Source organism: Ceratotherium simum, chromosome 3, assembly GCF_057802395.1.
Source record: "Ceratotherium simum simum isolate JZ-2026a chromosome 3, ASM5780239v1, whole genome shotgun sequence".
Classification (NCBI taxonomy): Eukaryota; Metazoa; Chordata; class Mammalia; order Perissodactyla; family Rhinocerotidae; genus Ceratotherium; species Ceratotherium simum.
In genome coordinates, this window is record NC_141902.1 from 79,087,394 (window position 1) to 79,107,549 (window position 20,156).

The 20,156-nt window shown below is 36.1% G+C and overlaps 1 protein-coding gene across 8 annotated transcripts in view; it reads right to left on the reverse strand.

Moving 5' to 3' along the window:
- TJP1 (tight junction protein 1) overlaps positions 1 to 20,156 on the reverse strand; it is a 242,385-nt gene that overhangs the window by 30,452 nt on the left and 191,777 nt on the right. For all 8 annotated transcript variants that reach the window (XM_087428840.1, XM_087428839.1, XM_087428838.1 and 5 more), the window contains 4 exons: positions 7,331 to 7,470; positions 6,056 to 6,161; positions 2,998 to 3,148; positions 546 to 654 (listed from right to left, as the gene is read on the reverse strand). In XM_087428840.1, the coding sequence (XP_087284966.1) occupies positions 546 to 654; positions 2,998 to 3,148; positions 6,056 to 6,161; positions 7,331 to 7,470 (506 nt within the window). The remainder of the gene's footprint in view (positions 1 to 545; positions 655 to 2,997; positions 3,149 to 6,055; positions 6,162 to 7,330; positions 7,471 to 20,156) is intronic.

The following is a 20,156-nucleotide window of genomic DNA, read 5'->3' on the forward strand; positions in this document are numbered from 1 at the left end:
TGTGTAAGCTACTGGCATCTAGCCAGGGATGCTTCTAACCATCCCACAATGCACAAGTCAGCACCTACAACAAATAATTATTTAGCCCAAAATGTCAATGGTGCCGAGGCTGAGAAACTCTGTTCCAAATGAAAAGTGTATCTGCTTAATCACAGAGAAATTAGGCATTCTCTTGAATTAATGCGAACCAACATCAGAGTGTATTGCATAGATAACATCAGTACAAAATTCAGAAGCTGCCCGTATATACTTCTGTGTGGTTCTGATGGCTAGTAAACAACTAGGATTTTTCTATGCCTTATAAAGGGTTGGATGGCATTCTACTTAAATCAGAATGCCATAAAGTTTGGTCCTATTATCATGCTGTGCTAATGAGCATAGTGTAAGATTGTGAACCCTTAAATGACTTAAACTCCCTCTGAGATTAACAAATTCATTTATCACTCAACTTTGAGTGATTTATTTAAAAAATTGAAATTAAAATCCCTATTTAAGTCCTCAAACTTCTACAGGTTTATTTTCTCCATTTTCTGACAGTATCTCACCATCCTTCTTCTTCTGAGCCAATATGGTCACTTCTTCTCCTTTAGGGAGGTCAAGTAGGAAAAGGACAGCTTCTTCTCTTATGATGTTTGTGAAATCTACATTGTTTACCTGGTTAAAATACATTTCACAAATTACTCTTGGCCATCTTTTAAGATTATAAAAATATTTATCTACACAGGAAACAATCTCAGAGTTTACCTAATTTTAAAATATCACACCTTTAAGAGGGAAGAAATTTATTTTACTTTTAAAACAGCAGAAACCAAGTAAATAAAGTGAGCAAAGGCATAAATTCACTTAAAGAGTAGCCACAGTGCATTCTGATATTAAAGATCATCCTTTGCAAAATCTAACCAATTTCAACCACAAAAGACAACTTCTAATTTAAAATATTTATCATTGTAAAATCGCTGGCTTTAAATTTTTAAGTTGTAAGTTCTTTGAATGTAACCTGAAACTAATATAACGTTCTATGTCAATTATACCTCAATAAAAAAAATTAAAAATTCTGTGAATGTGCAATAGAGCCCTACTTTCAGTCTCTGAAAAAGAAATAAAAAAGAAACAAGATTAAAAAGAAACAGTGTATGCACTGTGCCATCTCTGTAAGAGCATCTATATGATGTAGGCTCACTGTCTGCCAACTCAATATTTACTTATATTAGAAGCTCTTAAGGACCAAATGAAACTTATCAAAATGTCACTAGTGACTGTGCAGGATTACAGGTGGATTATCTTCTCACCTTTCGGAGATTTTTCACATTAAAAAAAAAAAATCAACATGCACTACTTTTTTGATACAAAATAAAAATAAACTATTAAGAAATAATTTTAAAATGATGTATGCCCTGATTACTTCAAATAGGGTATGAGGTGGTAATAAAGATCTGTTTAATTTCTTTAGTATAGTGAACATTATTATACAATGTTGTATTTGAGGACAACGTAAATACCATCAGGAGCAATCACAACATAATGTCAGGTGGAAATCAATAAGTCAGAAATGATGCCTTGACTTTCTGACATGCTAAGTTTGAAGGGAAAGGAGGAGGATGAAAATGGCCACAGGCAGCTAGCACAGTGCAGGGGACTCTGGAAAGAGCTTAGACTGCAAAGATTCTGACTGTGGCCTGCTGACTTAAGCGACCAAACCTGAGATGGAGACTGACTAGCAAGAGGGAGCTGCTGACATTCCTCAAGTCTTAGAAGAATCATTAAAGGTAGGAAAAAAATTAAAAAGATTAGAGGAGTACCAGAATGGCAGTGTTATAGAATCCAAGCAATAAAGCACTAAAAGAAGGATTACTTAAGATAGTCAAAACACTGCTAAGAGATAAAGGAAAATGAGGGCTGGGGATGACAGTCAATGATGCCTTATGAAAATTCAGACCCAGCAGTGGTTAAGGTGGAGGCTAGACTATAAAACTTTATGACAGCAATGAATGAAATGAAAGCAGGGAAGGGACTCGACAATACCTTCAACAAGTTCAACAGCAAAAGGAGAGAAATAAGACAGTGGAGGATAGATAAAGAGCCAGATGAGAGGGAAAGAGAAAAACATGAACCAAGCAGTAAGATTCTGGAGCAGGAGACTGAATCCAGGACCTAGGCAGGAAGTAGCCTGAATGCAGGAAAAGAAAAGAAAACAGGTGGCAACGATAACTGAGGTGGAGAAGTAGAGCAAAAAAAGAAACTCACATTTGATAGATTTGATTTTCTGATTTAAATGGGACATAATTTATCTGCCAGATAGTTTGAATATTTTAAGAGGAGAAGAGAGAGATAAAGATGGTACTATGTTACCAGGGAACACTATTTATGGAAAAGAAAGAAAAAAACAACAACAAAAGAAAGAAGACCCTATTGGTAGACTGCACCTAAACTGGGCTTTCCTGACTCTTGTAACTGGTCCTCTCTCTTAGGGGGTATAAAGCTTCAGAGCCAAGGCTGCCTACTCATCTGCCTGATGTACATCCCATCTCCTTGCACCTGAACCATCACCTGGGGTGAAGAGGGTACCAGAGGGCTATGTGGACAGCTGCACGGACTACTCTCTTGGGAGAGGAACACCTGATGTTGGCCAGCTGGCAAGTTGTGGCCCAGGGCAGAGTCTTGCCAGGCTGAATGTTTAGTTCAACTTAAAAGACTACCAGGTGGATATTTTAGGGATCTAAGACTTATTTTTTTGTAGGTTCTATGAACACCAGAGATAAAAATGACACCAGAGCATCACACTGTGTAGTAACATATAACATAGCAGTAAACAAGAGCAAATGCACAAATGGGAATTGACAGTCCAGCACAACCAAGACCTGATGGATTCTCAGCCTGAATGTTTAAGGGGTTCAAGAGACTGATACAGACTACAATCTATAATAGATTTGCTGTGTTTGATGCCTTTTTCTAGAGATGTAAGTACTTTCAAACCCACATTTTTGATATATGACATACCCTGAGAATCTGATCACCCTCTTCTAAGCCTTCTTTGGCTGCAGGGCTATCTTCTAGAACGCCAGCTACAAATATTCCGACATCATTTCCACCAGCCAGGCGCAAACCCACACTATCTCCTTTTCTGAATTTTACCAATTTCATGCTGGGCCTGTTAAAACAAATATTTCATTCAAAATAGTTAAGAGAAACTTGAAAAGTTACAGCAAACTGCTACAATGAAAACCATATTCAGAATGAAATAAAGGATCATTATCTCTGAAATATCCCCCATACCGTTTATTGAATAAAATTTAGTGTTAGAATTCCAAATCAAATTTAATAGCACAATTTCTGATTAACAAAATAAGTTTTGAAATATCTGAATTTAATATGCAAGTGCTGCTTTACATACTAATTTACAAAATTATACAAACAAGGTTTTTCCAACTCTCAGAGTCTTGGATGTTTATGGTACATACCCTATGACTAAAAAAAAAACACTCCCATTTTCTTCCACCCCAATTCATACCATATCATCTGTACTGAATAACTGAGAAGTACTGTTTTCTAAAGGTAGAAATTGAAGCATAAATTGACCAATTTTTCTAATACCAGGGAGTCAAATCAGGCTCCAAGCACTGTGATCTCTACATCCAACAGAAAGTGGTTTTTAAACTTGGCAGTTGGTGAACTCTTGCACTAGTTCACACAGATCACTTACTCTGTAGCCCCTCTGAATTTTAAATAAAAATCTTATCATCATTCAGCCTTTCTGGAGTAGCCTCATATTCAATCTCTGCCCCTTTCTTGCTACAGAGAGAATGGGAAAGAATTAACGCGTGCACATCCCTCTATAATTGGTGTAGTGTCAGAACCTGGTGACACTGCTAAAACAAATACTGAAGGATGCTTTAGAAGAATGGCTGGGCAGAAATAAATCATAATTACAAATTACCCTTTAGGGTACTTAACTACAAATTACACACATAATTACAAGTTATCCTTCTAGGTTTCCATAACTATCCCACATTCCAAGCCAAGTAGACACACAATTCTTTTACCTATTTTGACATGAAGTGTAGAAAAAGTCTCTTTCCTCTTAATTCACGAAGCAACAATGGGCAAATTATTAGAAACTAACTAAAGTACACAAATCAAATAAACGAATGAATGAGTTGAGGAAAGAGAGATGTCTAGTCCTTTTAAAACAACTAAAGACCATCTTAGCTTTTAGAATTTATAAGGTATTCACATTTGATCTGGTTTCCTCATCTGGAACTAACGTTAGCTAAACATAAACCTAAGGACCTGTAGGTTAGATGAGGTCAGTCACTGCCAGGGTTGGTGGCAGCCTTGGCCCCTCCCTGAAACGATTTACCAGTTTTATCATGGAGGGTGAGTCCCTTGGTTGTGGTGGTATCCTACTTTTCCAGTTGAGTCTGGAGCCCTCTCACAGACTCCTCTCCCAAAACAATTGTACAGAGAGCTCTTAAACATTTCCTCAAAGTCCTTAAGACTCCAGGTCCCTGGAAGTCCTTCTCTTCTAACACTGACCAATGTAGTGTGCCTCAAAAAGTAAAAATAGCTGATTGTAGTTTGCATCCTTCACGAAAATTTGGCTTTTTAAAACCACTGCTCGAGGACAGCTTTAGGCCCAAACTCCTGGTGTCATGAGCCCCTGATGCCTGACATTTTACACTCTGCCCTACCTGCAATATATCAACTACTTGCAATGGTAAAAAGTAGACTCTCACTAACCATTCTGCCTCAAGTCCATCCACTGGATTTGAACAAATAACCCAACCCTTCCTGGCTCAGCTAGGAAATCCTGCCCACACCCTTAATCCTCTTTGGTATCTGTTCTTCAGGGCTCTCCCAGGGAAATACGTCTCTGGAATCTAATCATTAAAGTTTTCTGAAAACTTAAAGAGAGAGAAAAACTTTCAAGCAGGGCTGGCCCAGTGGCATAGTGGTTAAGTTTGCGTGCTCCACTTCAGGTGGCCTGGGGTTCCCAGGTTCAGATTCTGGGCACGGACCTACGCACCACTTATCAAGCCACGCTGTGGCAGGTGTCCCAAATATAAAGTAGAAGAAGATGGGCACAGATGTTAGCCCAGGGCCAATCTTCCTTCACCAAAAAAAAAAAAAAAAAAAAAAGCTTTCAAGCAATTCTTAAGAAAGGTAAAAGAAGGGGACTATTTCTTTGCAATTTATAGAATTTTGAATGACCAGTTACCTAATATTAAAAATATATGATTTTAAACTTGTGTGATACCCATCTATTTCAGGAGCTATTTCTCTCTACCTAGCTAGGTCTTATGGCAAACCAATTTTCTTTAACAGAAAAAATAGATGAGAGCAGGGATCTACATTTAACCCACTTTAAGAAATTCGGTAATTTTCAATTACTCACATCATGTCTCTTTTACCACAGAGGCAACAAAAGACTAATTTGATGACCATGATGGTTTGAAACCTGATTATAAAATTTACATCTTAACCCCATCAAGTATAAAATATAAAGTAATAAAAGGTGTGGAATATCAAAAACTACTTTTGAGTTGCTCACGAATCTAGAACAGGTTTTCAAGTAGGGGCGATTTTGCCCCCCAGAAACATCTGGCAATGTCTGGAGATATTTTTGGTAGTCACAACTGGAGGGTGCTACTGGCAGCTAGTGGCCAGGGATGTTGCTAAACATGCCACAATGAGGACAAGTCTACATGATAAACAACTATCTGGCTCAAAGGTCAACAGTGCTGAAATGGAGAAACTGATTTTTTCGTATTTGTTTTTTTAATGCCAGGGCATTAGAAAGCTTGTGAAAATTCTGATGTCTAAATAGAAAACCATTTTTTAATTTTGTAACTCCTGATCTAAAAACTAGGTAGGAGACAGCGGTGAGAAAGAAGTAAACATCCAAAAAGTTTCTTTGTTGTTTTCAAATCTAATCATAAGTTAAGTGGTAATACACTACTTTAAAAAGTATATGCAACATAGTTTGCAACTGAATGCTCACTTTAAATAATACTTAATAATGGATACAGAAGATAACACAAGTTTAAAATTGCATTACCGAAGAATCCCGTCTTCATGAGTTGAATTCGGCAGGACACCATCAGATGGACTGACAGGTAAATCCACATCTGGCTGTCCAACTTGAGCATATACAGGCTTTGGTTCTAAAAGAAAGAAAATTTAAAAACTGTGCAAGAATCATTTTTAAAAAAATGAATAATGATGTAAGCAACCAGTGACAATAGCCAAACAGGGCCGGCCCTGTGGCGTAGCGGTTAAGTGTGCACACTCCGCTGCTGGCGGCCCGGGGTTCGGATCCTGGGCGCACACCAACGCACCGCTTGTTAGGCCATGCTGTGGCAGCGTCCCATATAAAGTGGAGGAAGATGGGCAAGGATGTTAGCCCAGGGCCAGTCTTTCTCAGCAAAAAGAGGAGGATTGGTATGGATGTTAAGCTCAGGGCTGATCTTCCTCACACACACACAAAAAAATTAAAAAAGAAAATAACCAAACAATAAAAAGTCTGTAAAATATACAAAATTCATCAGCAAAAATATAAGTTCAGAGAACCTGATAAAGAACATTATATATAGAGTTCACAGTTATAAATTCTGATGTCTTTATAACAAGTATGCAAGTTACTGGTCACCTGTGCTTTCCACAGCTTCCGCTGTTATGGTTTGAAAAATCTATTATCAAAGAAAAAAAATATAAGGAGAGAGAATCCCTACGTTCCTCTGTTAAGACTGTCAAAGCAACCTTCTTTTTTCACTATGGTAGAATTTATTTTTAATATCCATAGTCTTGCCACTAAACAAGCAGAGCAAAAACAAGATTTGAGAGAAGGAACTGAGAGACATTAAAACCAAAATCTCCAGGCCTTTCAAGCAACCAGATCTCAGAACCTTGCAGATTTCTTATTTCTGGTCTCATATACAGCTCTATTAGGTATACTTTATAAAGTGAAACACTTTCAACAGGCAAAGTAACTTTGAAAAAAAATTTCTTAAGCCAATCTAACATTTCTCTCTAATGAGCAGTGCTGCATAAGAACCTTACTCACTGTGAGTAGCTGGTAACCATGAATAACTTCTATCTAGAAAATTTTTAAAAAACTCATGAAAGCCTGCTGATCCACGCCAACCTTCTGCTTACAAGGAAATAGCTGGAAATCAAATACAGAAAAATTCACAAAGGCGTGGTGGTGGTAGTAGCAGCAGCAGAGCAGTAATAATAGCAATAATAATTGTATTTTTAAGTTTTCTGTAAATCCTGACAATTACTTTAGTGTGATGGCTAATGTTTTCTGAACTTAGTATTTTGCTAGGCTTACCTGGAAGAGTGGGTGCTTGTTTCTCATTTCTTTCAACTATAACTTCTTCCACTGTTTTAGGTGTATGATCATCTGCATGCTTTACAGGAGTTGAAATAGCCCCAGGTTTAGAAATTCTCTCTTCCTCTCTGCTCCGGAGACTATACATTAGTAAAATAAAAAATTATGAGACTAAAGGTCAGTGTGAAAATCACTTGTAAGAGAACAGTACAAGAACAGCCAGGGCTGGCCTGGTGGGGCAGTGGTTAAGTGCACATGCTCCGCTTCGGCAGCCCAGGGTTCGCAGGTTGGGATCCCGGGCGTGCCGCGACGCACTGCTTGTCAGACCATGCTGTGGCAGTGTCCCATATAAAGTAGAGGAAGATGGGCACAGATGTTAGCCCAGGGCCAATCTTCCTCAGCAAAAAGAGGAGGACTGGCATCCGGTGTTAGCTCAGGGCTGGTCTTCCTCTTACACACACACAAAAAGAATAGCCAAAACAACCTCAAAAAACAATGACAAAGGACTTGCTCTAACAGCTATCAAAATACTATAAAAACCTACTAATTAAAACTAGAATAGTACTGCCACAGAAACAGAAAAATAGATCAATGTAACAAAACAGAAAATGAAGAAATATATCCACAGTAGCAAAGTTTATTATGGAAGTGGCAGTCCAAAACTGCTGGAAAAGAACATCCTGTTTAATAAACAGGGTTAGGACAATTGTCCACAAATTCAGAAAAACTAGATCTCTGTGCATATCGATGACAAAAATATAAATTGATTTCAGATGGAATAAAGTCTTAAACATAAAATATTTTTAAAAGTTTGTATCATCAAAAATAGAGAACTTTTAAAGTAAGACTCAATGCACAAAAGCCATAATGTATCAACAAAAGTGACTATGTAAAAAGTTAAAAGGCATGCAAATAACTGGAAAAAATATACATATTGGGTTGAACCAAATGAAATGGGATTTTTTAGTTCAAACAGCTAATATTACCAATTTCATAGTTTGACCTAACATATGTAATAAGAGTTCAATATTAAGACCATATATTGACCTAATAACATATATAAATAAGAATTTGACATTTAGAACATATAAAGAACTATAAATCAGTTTAAAAGAGACAACGCAAGAGAAAAATTAGCAAATACTAGGAAGAGGCAATTCACCAAAAAGGATATACAAATAGACAATAAAGATGAAAACATATTCAACCTCAGGGCTAATCTTCCTCATCAAAAAAAAAAGAAAATATGCAATAAGCTGTAATTCCACTTCTAGGTATCCTAGAGAAATACATATATGTTCAAGAAAACAGCTATAAAAATATTTATTCTGATATCATTTTAATAGCAACAAACAAAAAAATTAAATCTAAACATCCATCAACATTTTCCCCAGAAAAATATAAATTATAAAAGCTGAATCAAGACAACACATAAAAGAGATCAATAAATATACCTCAAATAAAAAGACAAATCAAGATCCAACATTTAAACAAGTATAGAAGGTTTTACAGCTGAGTTCTCCCAACCTCTGAAAAACAAAATAATATCTGTTTCTTCAATTATCCTAGACCACAGAAAAATAAAGAAAGCTAATTCAAATTTTAGAAAATATTTGTTGTGGAAAATTCCGAAATACAGAGATAACACTGAGAATAGTATCATAATAGCATCTTGTGTACCCATCTTTAAAAATTTTCAACATTCTGTTGATTAGCAATTAAATCTGAGGCCTGAGAACCTTAATATCCAAACCTTCACAATGACAGTACAAAAAAAGAAAACAGATATTTTAAATTATGAATGGAGGAAAAAATTCTACATAAACTACTATCTAAGGGAATATAGCAATATATTAAAAACTATACCACAACCACAACATGGTTATTTCAATCAAGAGTGCATGGCTGGTTCAACATCAGGAATCTATCACATAATTCATTATTACATCCAAATATTACAGAAAAAAAAATGTTAATATCGGTCAAACAGGCATGTGAAAAAATTCAACAGCGATTCTAATAAAAACATAAATAAAGCAAAGATACAGGCAGTACAGTTAATTACGAGACTATTTTCCAAAACAAAGAGGTAACACCATATTTAATAGTGAAGTGCTGAATCTATTTACACCAAAATCAGTAAACAGCACAGCGACACCTGCCAACACTACTGTTATTTATCACTATTTTGAACACTCAGATGATACAATCATGAAATAATGGGGTTGAAATACTGGGAAAAAAATTTGGTGAGTATAAAAGAATACTAAAAAATTAAGAGAATTTTAATTACATTCAAAATCAGATTTTTATCAATATCTCAACAATCAGATGGAATTGAAAAGGAAAAAATATGCTAGCAACAATGGCATTAAAAATTATAAAAATCCTAGAGAAAATCTGCACAATTTTAGATTGGGGGAGATCTCCCTAAATAAGAATGATAAAAATTCAGAATACATAAAGGAAAGATGGAAGTATTTGACTAAATTAAAAATGTTTAATTGTATAGGAAAAGATATTATGAAGACATATTTGCAACACACTTGCCAAAAGAGCTACTATCCACTGACGAAAATATGAAAAAGAACAACCCAACAGAAAAATGAGCAACAGAAATGAACCAGGCAATTTACTGAGGAAGCAATCCAATGGTCAATAATCCCATGAAAAGATGCTCAGCTCCAATCTGGCACTATCCATAAAAATTTTTAAATAACATCAAGACACTCTTTGATGACTTTACAAATAAAAAGAGCCAGTACATGAAATCATAAACAAAGATGCTTACGCAACATTGTTTGCACAATGACCTAGAAACAGACTTTCCATTATATGGAAAGTTTCTCATCAAAAGGATAAGCCGGAAAGATGTTCCCTTTGCTTGTTAAGTGAAATTAGCTAGCTGGAAAATAATGTGCAGAGCCTGACCTTTCTTCCTTATTAAAAAAACACACACAAACTCTACATATGATGCTAAATGTTTGTAGGAGTAGGGAGAAAGGCTTAATCCAAGAGATGTGGGAACTGGGGTGAGGTGGAGCTGATGGATTTGACCTGTTTCACTTGTTCTAATAAGCATGTGTTGCTTTTATAATTGAAGATAAAAACTGAAATATTAAAATAAATTATGATGAAAGAGAGCTCTACGTAGAGACACGAGAATAACTCCAAAACAAAATTTGAAGAAGCACAAACTGAAGACTATATGTGGCGTGACATCACTAAGGTATTAAAAAAAATTCTCTCTGTATAGTTAAACAACATGTGCATGCACATGCCCACATGTAGACAAACCTAGATGGATACGACCAAACAGGCAACAGTGGTTCACCCTGGAGGGAGAAGGAGACAAAACAGCAGCCCAGAGGAATTTTAGGTTTAGCTCTTCTATTTCAATTTTTATAACAAGAAAATATTTACATATTACTTACAAAGTAAAGACTGAAATGTTTTAAAATATTTTAATCTTTAAAATGAACATTATTTTAAAATGGAATTAAATCTAACTTTAAATAAAGAATTTGGTTCTATTAATGCATATTATTAGCAGTCTCTTATCAGGAAAAAGTTTCTTCCTTGTTATTCTCCTGAAAGAATAAAACATAAGCACTTTTCATAGTTTCTATTTTTATATTCATTTAACTATTCTGTGGAAGTGTACTCTAGTTTTAAATTATATGTATTAAATGAGCTCTACATGTAAATAAAACAGTCTTTTAGAAAAAACTATACAAGCCAAGATTATTTTCTAGTTTAAACCAGAATGAACTACTTTTACATCATAAAAGGTCAAAATTTTTAGCCATTGCTTATGTAATAAAATCTCATACACAATTAGTCCAAGAATAAACAAACACAATTAAGCTTTATCCCCAAACTGCTCTAGGCACCTCAGAATATAAAGAGCATACAAAGTAGCAAATTCTCCCTGCATTCTTTGCATTAAAAAATGCAAATGATATATTATAAATATGAACATTTTAACAAAAAGAGAATGAGATTAAAGTACTACATAATTTTAATAGGTCTATAGATTTCTGTTCCTCTGCAACGAGCAGATTTTAAACTATTTGCTTAAAAAAGATTCAAAAACAAACATTTCCAATTGGTTTTCTTCTTTCTTGTAACTTAAAAAAAACTTTCTAAATTTAAAATGTGACTGACATTAATAACTACCATCTCGATAACTCAGAATCAATTATAATATTTTAATTTGAATGTCTTCCCCAATGATAACCAATAGATTGTCACTTGTTGTGCAACATGGCTCTTGTTCTGTTTATCACACAAAATTTCTACTAGTATTTTCACCTTTGGCTAATTTTCATATCATATTGTCTAGCACCTTTTTCCCCTGTAATACAGTTATTACGACAACATTTCAGATGGATGGAACTCACATCACCATATTAAATCTTTCATACAATTAATATTTGAAAATCATTGCTCTTTTCTGTGCATTTCTGTTATCTACCTAAAGATGGAGGCATTATTCAATAACAGATGTAGATCTAGAGCAGTGAACAGAATAATGAAGCAAGTCACTCATGCAACTTTAAATTTTCCAGAATCCACATTAAATAAAATGAAGTAAAATCAATTAATACATTTTATTTAACCCAATATAACCAAAACATTATTTCCTTATGTAATCAATATAAATTGTTAATGAGCTATTTTACAGTCTTTTTTTGTGTAATCAGTCATCGAAATCCAGTGTGTATTTCACACTTACAATACATCTCAATTTGGACTGGCCACATTTCAAATACCCAATAGCCACACGTGGCTAGTGGCAATGAGTTACATTATAAAACAAAATAATCAACTTTTCCAAACATTTAAAATGTTCTATTATGAGAAAATGTGACTTTAAGTCCACTGCAAGACAAAAACAAAACTTAGACACCCAGAATTAGTCTACAATCAGCGGCAATTATTGAAAAAAACTGGGGAGGCTGTGAAAACGAAAAGAAAATACATTTTCCTCAAATCCTTCTTACATAATTCTACCCTAATGGCTCTCAAATAATATTTAAGCTTTACAAAATAATTTTTGCTATTATGAGGAAAGCCGATTTTATACAAAAACCATCTTTGGCCAGATTCAGACTCAAGTTTGAGTCTGCCATACTAGAGTATGCTACTAGAGCTACTAGCTCCTGGTTGCCTAGATGGAAACTTCAGACATTCTAGGGGACCTCAAGACCCTCTTGAGGGCATTTTTGTTTTTCCCCTGGAGGGTAAGGAGACAGGTTTTGTTTTTTGGATTATTCACTTGTACATATCAATCTAACAGTAATGATCCATTTATCTAGAGACTTTGGGCTGGTTAGAAACTTCATGAAAGACAGTTGTTAGACAAAGATGGAGTGGAATGGTGTCTCTGAAGAGAGTTTTTACAGTTCACATACATGGACTCATTGTAAACAGAGCCTTCTTCAAGTCTTATTCAGTCAACTGTGTAAACAGGGTAGGAGAATAACACACACTCAATCGGATCAGCAAGGAGTAACAGATATTTTAAAAGAAAAAATTCAGGTGTAAAATCACAACTGTTTGGAGCCATTAGTGTGGGCAGAGCACAGGCAACTTGGTCCGTAAAGGGACCTGGAGAGACACTGCAGGAGTAAGCGGCTCTCCTTTCTGGTTCTAGTGTGTTCCCTCAGCAGGCTTCTGCAGCACAGAGCACTCAAAAGCACTCAGTGGTCAGCAGCTTTCCCTAGTGACAGCTTAGGATGGTTTTGCAGTGTACTGTCTCTGATGAGACACCTAACCATGAATGGCTTTCCCAAGCACCTTAGAGGGCAAATTTCCTGCAGGTTCATACGGCAACACACCACAGCAAATTCTCTGCCATTCAGTGAGCCATGGTGTGCCCTTTTCAACAAGGCTGGCTCTCAGCCTTGGGGATGGGTGGGGGAGCGTCTTCCTTTGGCATTCCATCTCAGTACCAGGGGGAGCGGCTGCTCCTTACATCCGATTCTTACATTCCTCAGAGTTCTCTAATTCTTACTAGATAATCCTTTGTTACTCCAATCCCGTTATATTTCATCTCTTTACATTAAACTTGCCCTGTTCATGGAAAGTATGCTATCTCCTGAACAGACCCTGTCTGATATGATATGCCAGATCGCTTATTCTTCATGGAGCTTTCTTTCATACCTCTAGTTCTCAAACACCTTCCCAATTGACTGGTTATGGCTGATTTAAAAACAACCTTTTAATATGGGAAATAAACCGAGGCTGAACATTCACTCTGGTAAAATATCCTTTTATAAAGCCAACTTCCTGTTACAGACTAAATGACTCATCCTACAAAAAACAATTTATGCTTTCTTTTCAGAAACTCACTTATTACATAAAGGCAGGCAAGACCTACATAGCTAAAGATGAAAACAAAAACTAGGTACTAATCCCTTTAAAGGCTATTGGACTAACTCAGCCACAATTAACAATAAAGATATGCTTAGAAGCTAACTTAACCATACTCCAAAGTTCTTCCCCACTGACAGAAGAGTTCAACGTGAGGCTCTAATACATGAGAAAGAACAACTAAAGGCACACTCAAGTCTGACTACTCAGAATGTTGCAAACATTGTTAATCTTCTAAATTCTAAAGGGAAATGAATAGATAATTACACACTGCAGTTCCTCCTTGATAGCAATTAGAAAATTAATGCTCTCTCTCTCTTTGCATGGCACATACAGAATTCTAGGGATGAGAAAGGCAGAGAGATGTAGCCATTCTGAGCTGGTACTTGGGCACAAAGTGAGGAGTTGCCCAGAAAGTATGCTGAGAAGGAAGGGGGAATAATTACCTTATACCTTTGCCATATTTGCAAGCTAATTTCTCACAATTTAAATTTGTTCTTTACACGTTGTAATCTATTTTCTACAAATATATGTGTGTGTATGCTTTTGAAAACATCTGAGTATAGTGCTCCTTTTGACAAATGGTTTTCAGGCAATAACCCAGGTAGATATTTTTATGAAGCTTATTTTGTACAGAGCTTCTCATCTTACCTGATCATTTATTATGATGATGATGACTAACCTAGTCCATCTGAATTAGAAAGAAAACACCTGTTGTTCAAAAAGTATAATTTTTATAAAAATGAACGATTTTTAAAAACCAATAATTGAGGCAAGACTGAGGAGGACTTTTTTTTACTTAAGGAATAGCATCCTTAAGCATTCACTGGTGGTATAATGATTATTAGGTACTTAGATTAATATTTAGAGTAAAACAACCCTTTGATTAAGTGCTATGTTTGGCTGATTTTATAACAAGAGACCAATGTCACAATACTCTGTTCTTTCTTTATTAAGGTTCTTGCAAGAACAATGGAGGATTGCTCTATATTATTTAAATGTGAAAATAAGATTTTTCATACATTTAGTACTTTTAACCACATTAGCAAGTGGAACAATCTGTTTTTAAATACCATATTTTATCAAAAAACAATTTGATACAACATACTTGTATCAAAAAACAATTCTCACCTGATGAACTAAATAAAATTTATACTTTTATAGTAGTAGATATAAAGTATAATATATAAGCTTGCCTTTCTAACATGAGATCCATAATCTCCTCTTAGGGGGTAAAATCTATCAGCAATCATTGAGCACACCATGACTACACTTGGGTTTCCATTAACTAGAGAACCGTACCAACCATGGTCTTTCCTCAGCCTAGACCCCTAAAAAGCACAGCAAAAACTAAACCTCAGATTGAAATTTTAACCTGGTAACCTATAATTCTCAGAAGGACTGAAAATAACAATTGGCTCTCATTTAAATAACAAAAGTTCAGGATGGGTCATCAATATTCCACTCACTTTGAAATGCCAGACAAAGAATCTTAACAAAAAAAATTTAGTAACAATTCAAGTAATAAACAACTTTTTTAACTTTCACATTCTTCCTAAGCAAACATTTTTTCCAAAACAGAGAAAAATACTTAGAACTCCAAATCACTCTCTTCCTTTGCTCTTGTGATCCAGCCACAGTGATCATCTTGTTGTTCTTCCAACAAGCTGAGTGTGTTTCCATCTCAGAAACAGCACATGCTATGTCTTATTCTGTAATGACCTTCATCTGGTGGGCTCTTTCTTACTCATTTCAAGATGAAGCGACCTTAGAGAAGCCTTCTTCCCTAAGCATGTCATCTCATGTCATCCCCTGCCTTCACTATCACATCACCTTGATTTTCTTAATAGTACTCACCACTAATGGAAATTATTTTTTTGTATTTCAAACTTATCTGCTTTATTCACTTGGCTATAAGCTCTATGATAGCAGGGATCTTGCCTAGATTGTTCAGGGCATAATCTATAATCATACACTGATAACATATGTAATATCAATAAATATTTTTCTTTTTTTTTTTTGCTGAAGAAGATTTGCCCTGAACTAACATCCACTGCCAATCTTCCTCCATTTTGTAAGTGGGTCGCCACCATCGCATGGCTGATGAGTGGTATAGGTCGGTGCCTGGGATTTGAACCCAGGAACCCGGACTGCCAAAACGGAGTGCACCAGGGGCCAGCCCCAAGGCTTAGTGGTTAAGTGCGTGGGCTCCACTACCAGCAGCCCGGGTTCGGATCCTGGGCACACACCGACGCACCGCTTCTCCAGCCATGCTGAAGCCGCGTCCCACATACAGCAACTAGAAGGATGTGCAACTATGACATACAACTATCTACTGGGGCTTTGGGGAGAAAAAAGGAGGAGGATGGGCAATAGATGTTAGCTCAGAGCCAGTCTTCCTCAGCAAAAAGAGGAGGATTACCACGGATGTTAGCTCAGGGCTGACCTTCCTCACAAAAACAAAACAAAACAAAACAAAACAAAACGGAGTGCACCAAACTTAACTGCTAGGCCATGAGGCTGGCCCCAATAAATATTCGATAAAGAAAGAATTAGCAGGGCCGGCCCCGTGGCTTGGCAGTTAAGTGCGTGCGCTCCGCTGCCGGCGGCCCAGGTTCGGATCCCGGGCGCACCGACGCACCGCTTCTCCGGCCGTGCTGAGGCTGCGTCCCACATACAGCAACTGGAAGGATGTGCAGCTATGACATACAGCTATCTGCTGGGGATTTAAGGGGAAAAAAATAAATAAATAACATCTAAAGAATTAGCAGGATAATGTCAAAATTACTGGTAAAAAAAATCTTTCAACCTTCACTGTAGAACGTTCTCGGTGATGTCTTTTGATCACTCACAACCAACTGCATTAGTCCAGTTGTAAGGCACAGGAGCCATGGGAAAGAAGGCATCAATTGGTTGATTAATTTCACTGAGACACTTAATGAATCATATTATTCTACCTAGCCGTTTCTATCATTCACAGATGAAGGGGAAATCAAAACAAAACAAAGATGAAGGACTTCATAGTGTGTCTGAAAATGGAAAATGTAGTACTACCTACACCAAGTTAATTACCAACAATATCACAGGCAAATCTTGTTCTGAATAAAGCACCTATCGAATTGGAGGTAATGAAACCTTTTTTACTTAAGACAAAGAACTAAAACCAAAATCTGATTCACCAGTCAGAAGACAGTTACTTTTCTATATTTTGAAATAGTAAAAACAAACGTCCAACTGATATATGTGGATATCTCAACAATAATTTTTAGCCTATTGGCAAAGTTATATGTATGTTCCAGAGAGAATTAAGCAATATCTGACAGAAACTACATATACTAGAATGAAAGAATAGTTATAGCTCTCTAATATCAAAGAAAACAACCATGGAAGGTGACAAAAAAAGTAAAGTGTGTAAATAAGAAAACTAGATCTTTAAAAGCCAAGACTTTAAATTAAAGGTATTTAATCTAAAGGTATTTTATCTGAGGTATTGAAGCAGATATATTACATGCCCTACACATATACGTATTAGGACTTAACCTGGCACTCTCAGAGAATAAAGTCATGAATTTAAACGCAACCCTGTATAGTAAAAGGCTGATAATACAGGTGGACTGTATAGGTAAAAGGTTTCAATCCCAAATACATGAAAGTTTGACTTGGCTCAACATCTTGAATTAGGCTAGAAATTTCTCATCTGTAAAATTCAAATTTATTATCATGTATTTGCTACATCATAGCTATATCAATACTGACACCACTAACTTCAGAATTTAGTGGAGGCATTTCTCTTAGGAGAAAAAAACAATGAATAAAGAGAATATCTAAAATTTTTACCAAGTTGCAATCTTTTTTTAAACACTGCTTTCAAGTACTTCGGAAGCAACCATTTTTATAAAATAGATATGCTAAATATAAATTAGACTTTTTTCTATTTCTTAAAAATACATTCCTAAAAACTTTAGATAACAGCTTAAGCCTTAGATGAACTTGGTCAGTCTATGGAACGACTGAGTATTAAATAATACAAAATGTAAATCTTCACAATCCAAATTTTTTTTTGTAATGTTCTTTTCAAAATTGTGTCCATATAGTGTTTGCTCTCTAAGAAAAGAACATCACACAGAGGAACCTAAGTAGGTCATGACAACAATGGAATGCTTTGTAGATCTTGGTTCCTGAAGATGAAGTAGCACTTAACCTTCCACTTTCCTCCTTTCTCTATACCAGTAAGATTAAAGATTTGTGTCAAATGGCCAAGAGTTTTAATCCTGGCTCCTATCTCGTGTCAACTCTGTAACCCTGGACTTGAGCAACCTCTCAGCTTAAGCTTACTTGCCTACAGAATGAGGAAATCTTAGAAATGGTTCAATATAAGCAGATGTGAAAGCATGTTTGGAAACTCTAACTACTACTACTACAACTAAAACAACTACTACTACTACTACTACCACCACTACTACTAGCAGCTAACATTTGTGCTGTTATTCTAATAACACATTTAATTCTCACAACAACTTTGTAACGTACAACCACGCCTACTTTACAGCAAATGAGAAAACTAAAGCACAGAAAGGTTTCGAGGTCATACAAGTAACCAATGGCAGGCTAGGAGTCAAATCCAGGAAGTCTGGCTCTGAAGCCAAAAGAAATGACTATATTTTATTGCCTCTAACAAAATGAAGATATTATTATTCTCAGCAGATAACCATATATCCTAAAAACATACAAAAATATTCAGAAATCTAGGAAGAGAACAAGGCGGGGCTGGTGTTTTACCAAGCCAGACCTCTTTACATGGTGAAGTGAAAATTTTCCCAGAGATATCACTTCTTTAAACAACAGAATTTAAACAACATTTGTAAAACAAAGACACTTGTATAAAATTAAATAAGAAAAATCAAAATATATGGAGGTCTCCTGGTATTTTTTTATACTAGGATTTTGCTCATATCTAAATTGCTTCTCAAAATACGGGGCACCCTCTAAATTAAAACTCCACAGTTGTTTGGATTTTAATATTAACTTTAGGGGGGAGATGAAACTTTTAAGCAACTGGTAATATTTTATACCTTGCCCATAGGCAGGTTACTGAATTTTCAGGAATTAAATTCTCAGCACAAAAATTTGCAAAGGGGGGCCAGCCCTGTGGCGTAGCGGTTAAGTGAGCATGCTCTGCTGCTGGGGGCCCCGGTTCGGATCCCGGGTGCGCACCGATGCACTGCTTGCCAGGCCATGCTGTGGCCGCGTCCCGTATAAAGTAGAGCAAGATGGGCATGGATGTTAGCTCAGGGCTGATCTTCCTCACACACACAAAAAAAATTGGAAAGAATTGGAAGACTTTTGTCTTCTGTAGTTAAAATACTATCTTTTCTTTAGCATATGCTAAATGTTCTAACCAGAAGTTCCCAAATCTGGTAGCGCGCAGAAAAGACTGATACCAGGAACTTAAAAAAAAAAAAAAAAAAGAAAAGGATTCCCTGCCTCCATCTCAGAGGAATTGAGAACAGGGCCCAGAATTCTCTATTTTTAAAAAACCTGGGCCGGCCCCGTGGCTTAGCGGTTAAGTGCGTGCGCTCCGCTGCCGGCGGCCCGGGTTCGGATCCCGGGTGCGCACCGAGGCACCACTCCTCCAGCCATGCTGAGGCCGCGTCCCACATACAGCAACTAGAAGGATGTGCAGCTATGACAGACAACTATGTACTGGGGCTTTGGGGGAAAAATAAATAAATAAAATCTTTAAAAAACCTCACTTAACTGGTGTTACCCATGAGAATATCTGAGGTTCCCAAGAAAAGTAAAACATCTCAATATAATATGAAAATAGTTAATCTTTTTTAAAAACCTCTTCAACCTTTAAGTTAAAGTTACAGATGCCAAGTGTTTAGGAAATCTAAAGGAAAAAAAGTGATATCAAAAAGAACTTTGTAAGATTTAGAATTTGCTTACAGTAAAAACAAATGGCCAAAATTTTGACGAATATTTCCTTTTTTTAAAAAAAGGAAAATCACGTCCAAATTGCTTGATACCACCATGGTTTCTAGGTGAAAGAAATGTGTTAAAATTATAGCTGCTCCCCATGAATCATCTAGGGTGTTAGTTATATTGCTATGGATATGTTGTGGCAGCAATCTTTTTTCAGATAACCTATGCTGTGTCAGGAAGACTTTTAGAATTAATATATTAACCTGCAGCAGTCAAAAAGACGATCAGTTATAAGATAAGCCAAATTTTGCATGTGACATACTATAATTTTTCTTTAAAAATATCATTAGAACCTCAAAATAAAAATCAGGGTTAGTATAATTTATAAATCTAAAATTTGAAATTTAGAGAAAATCAACTTCAGAGTATGTAAAACCAGCGCTGTACAGTAACTGTATCACTATGGTTTTTGGCAATCTTTAAAAAGCCTTCTCCTGGCTAGGTACTCTTGCTTTCTGTGTTC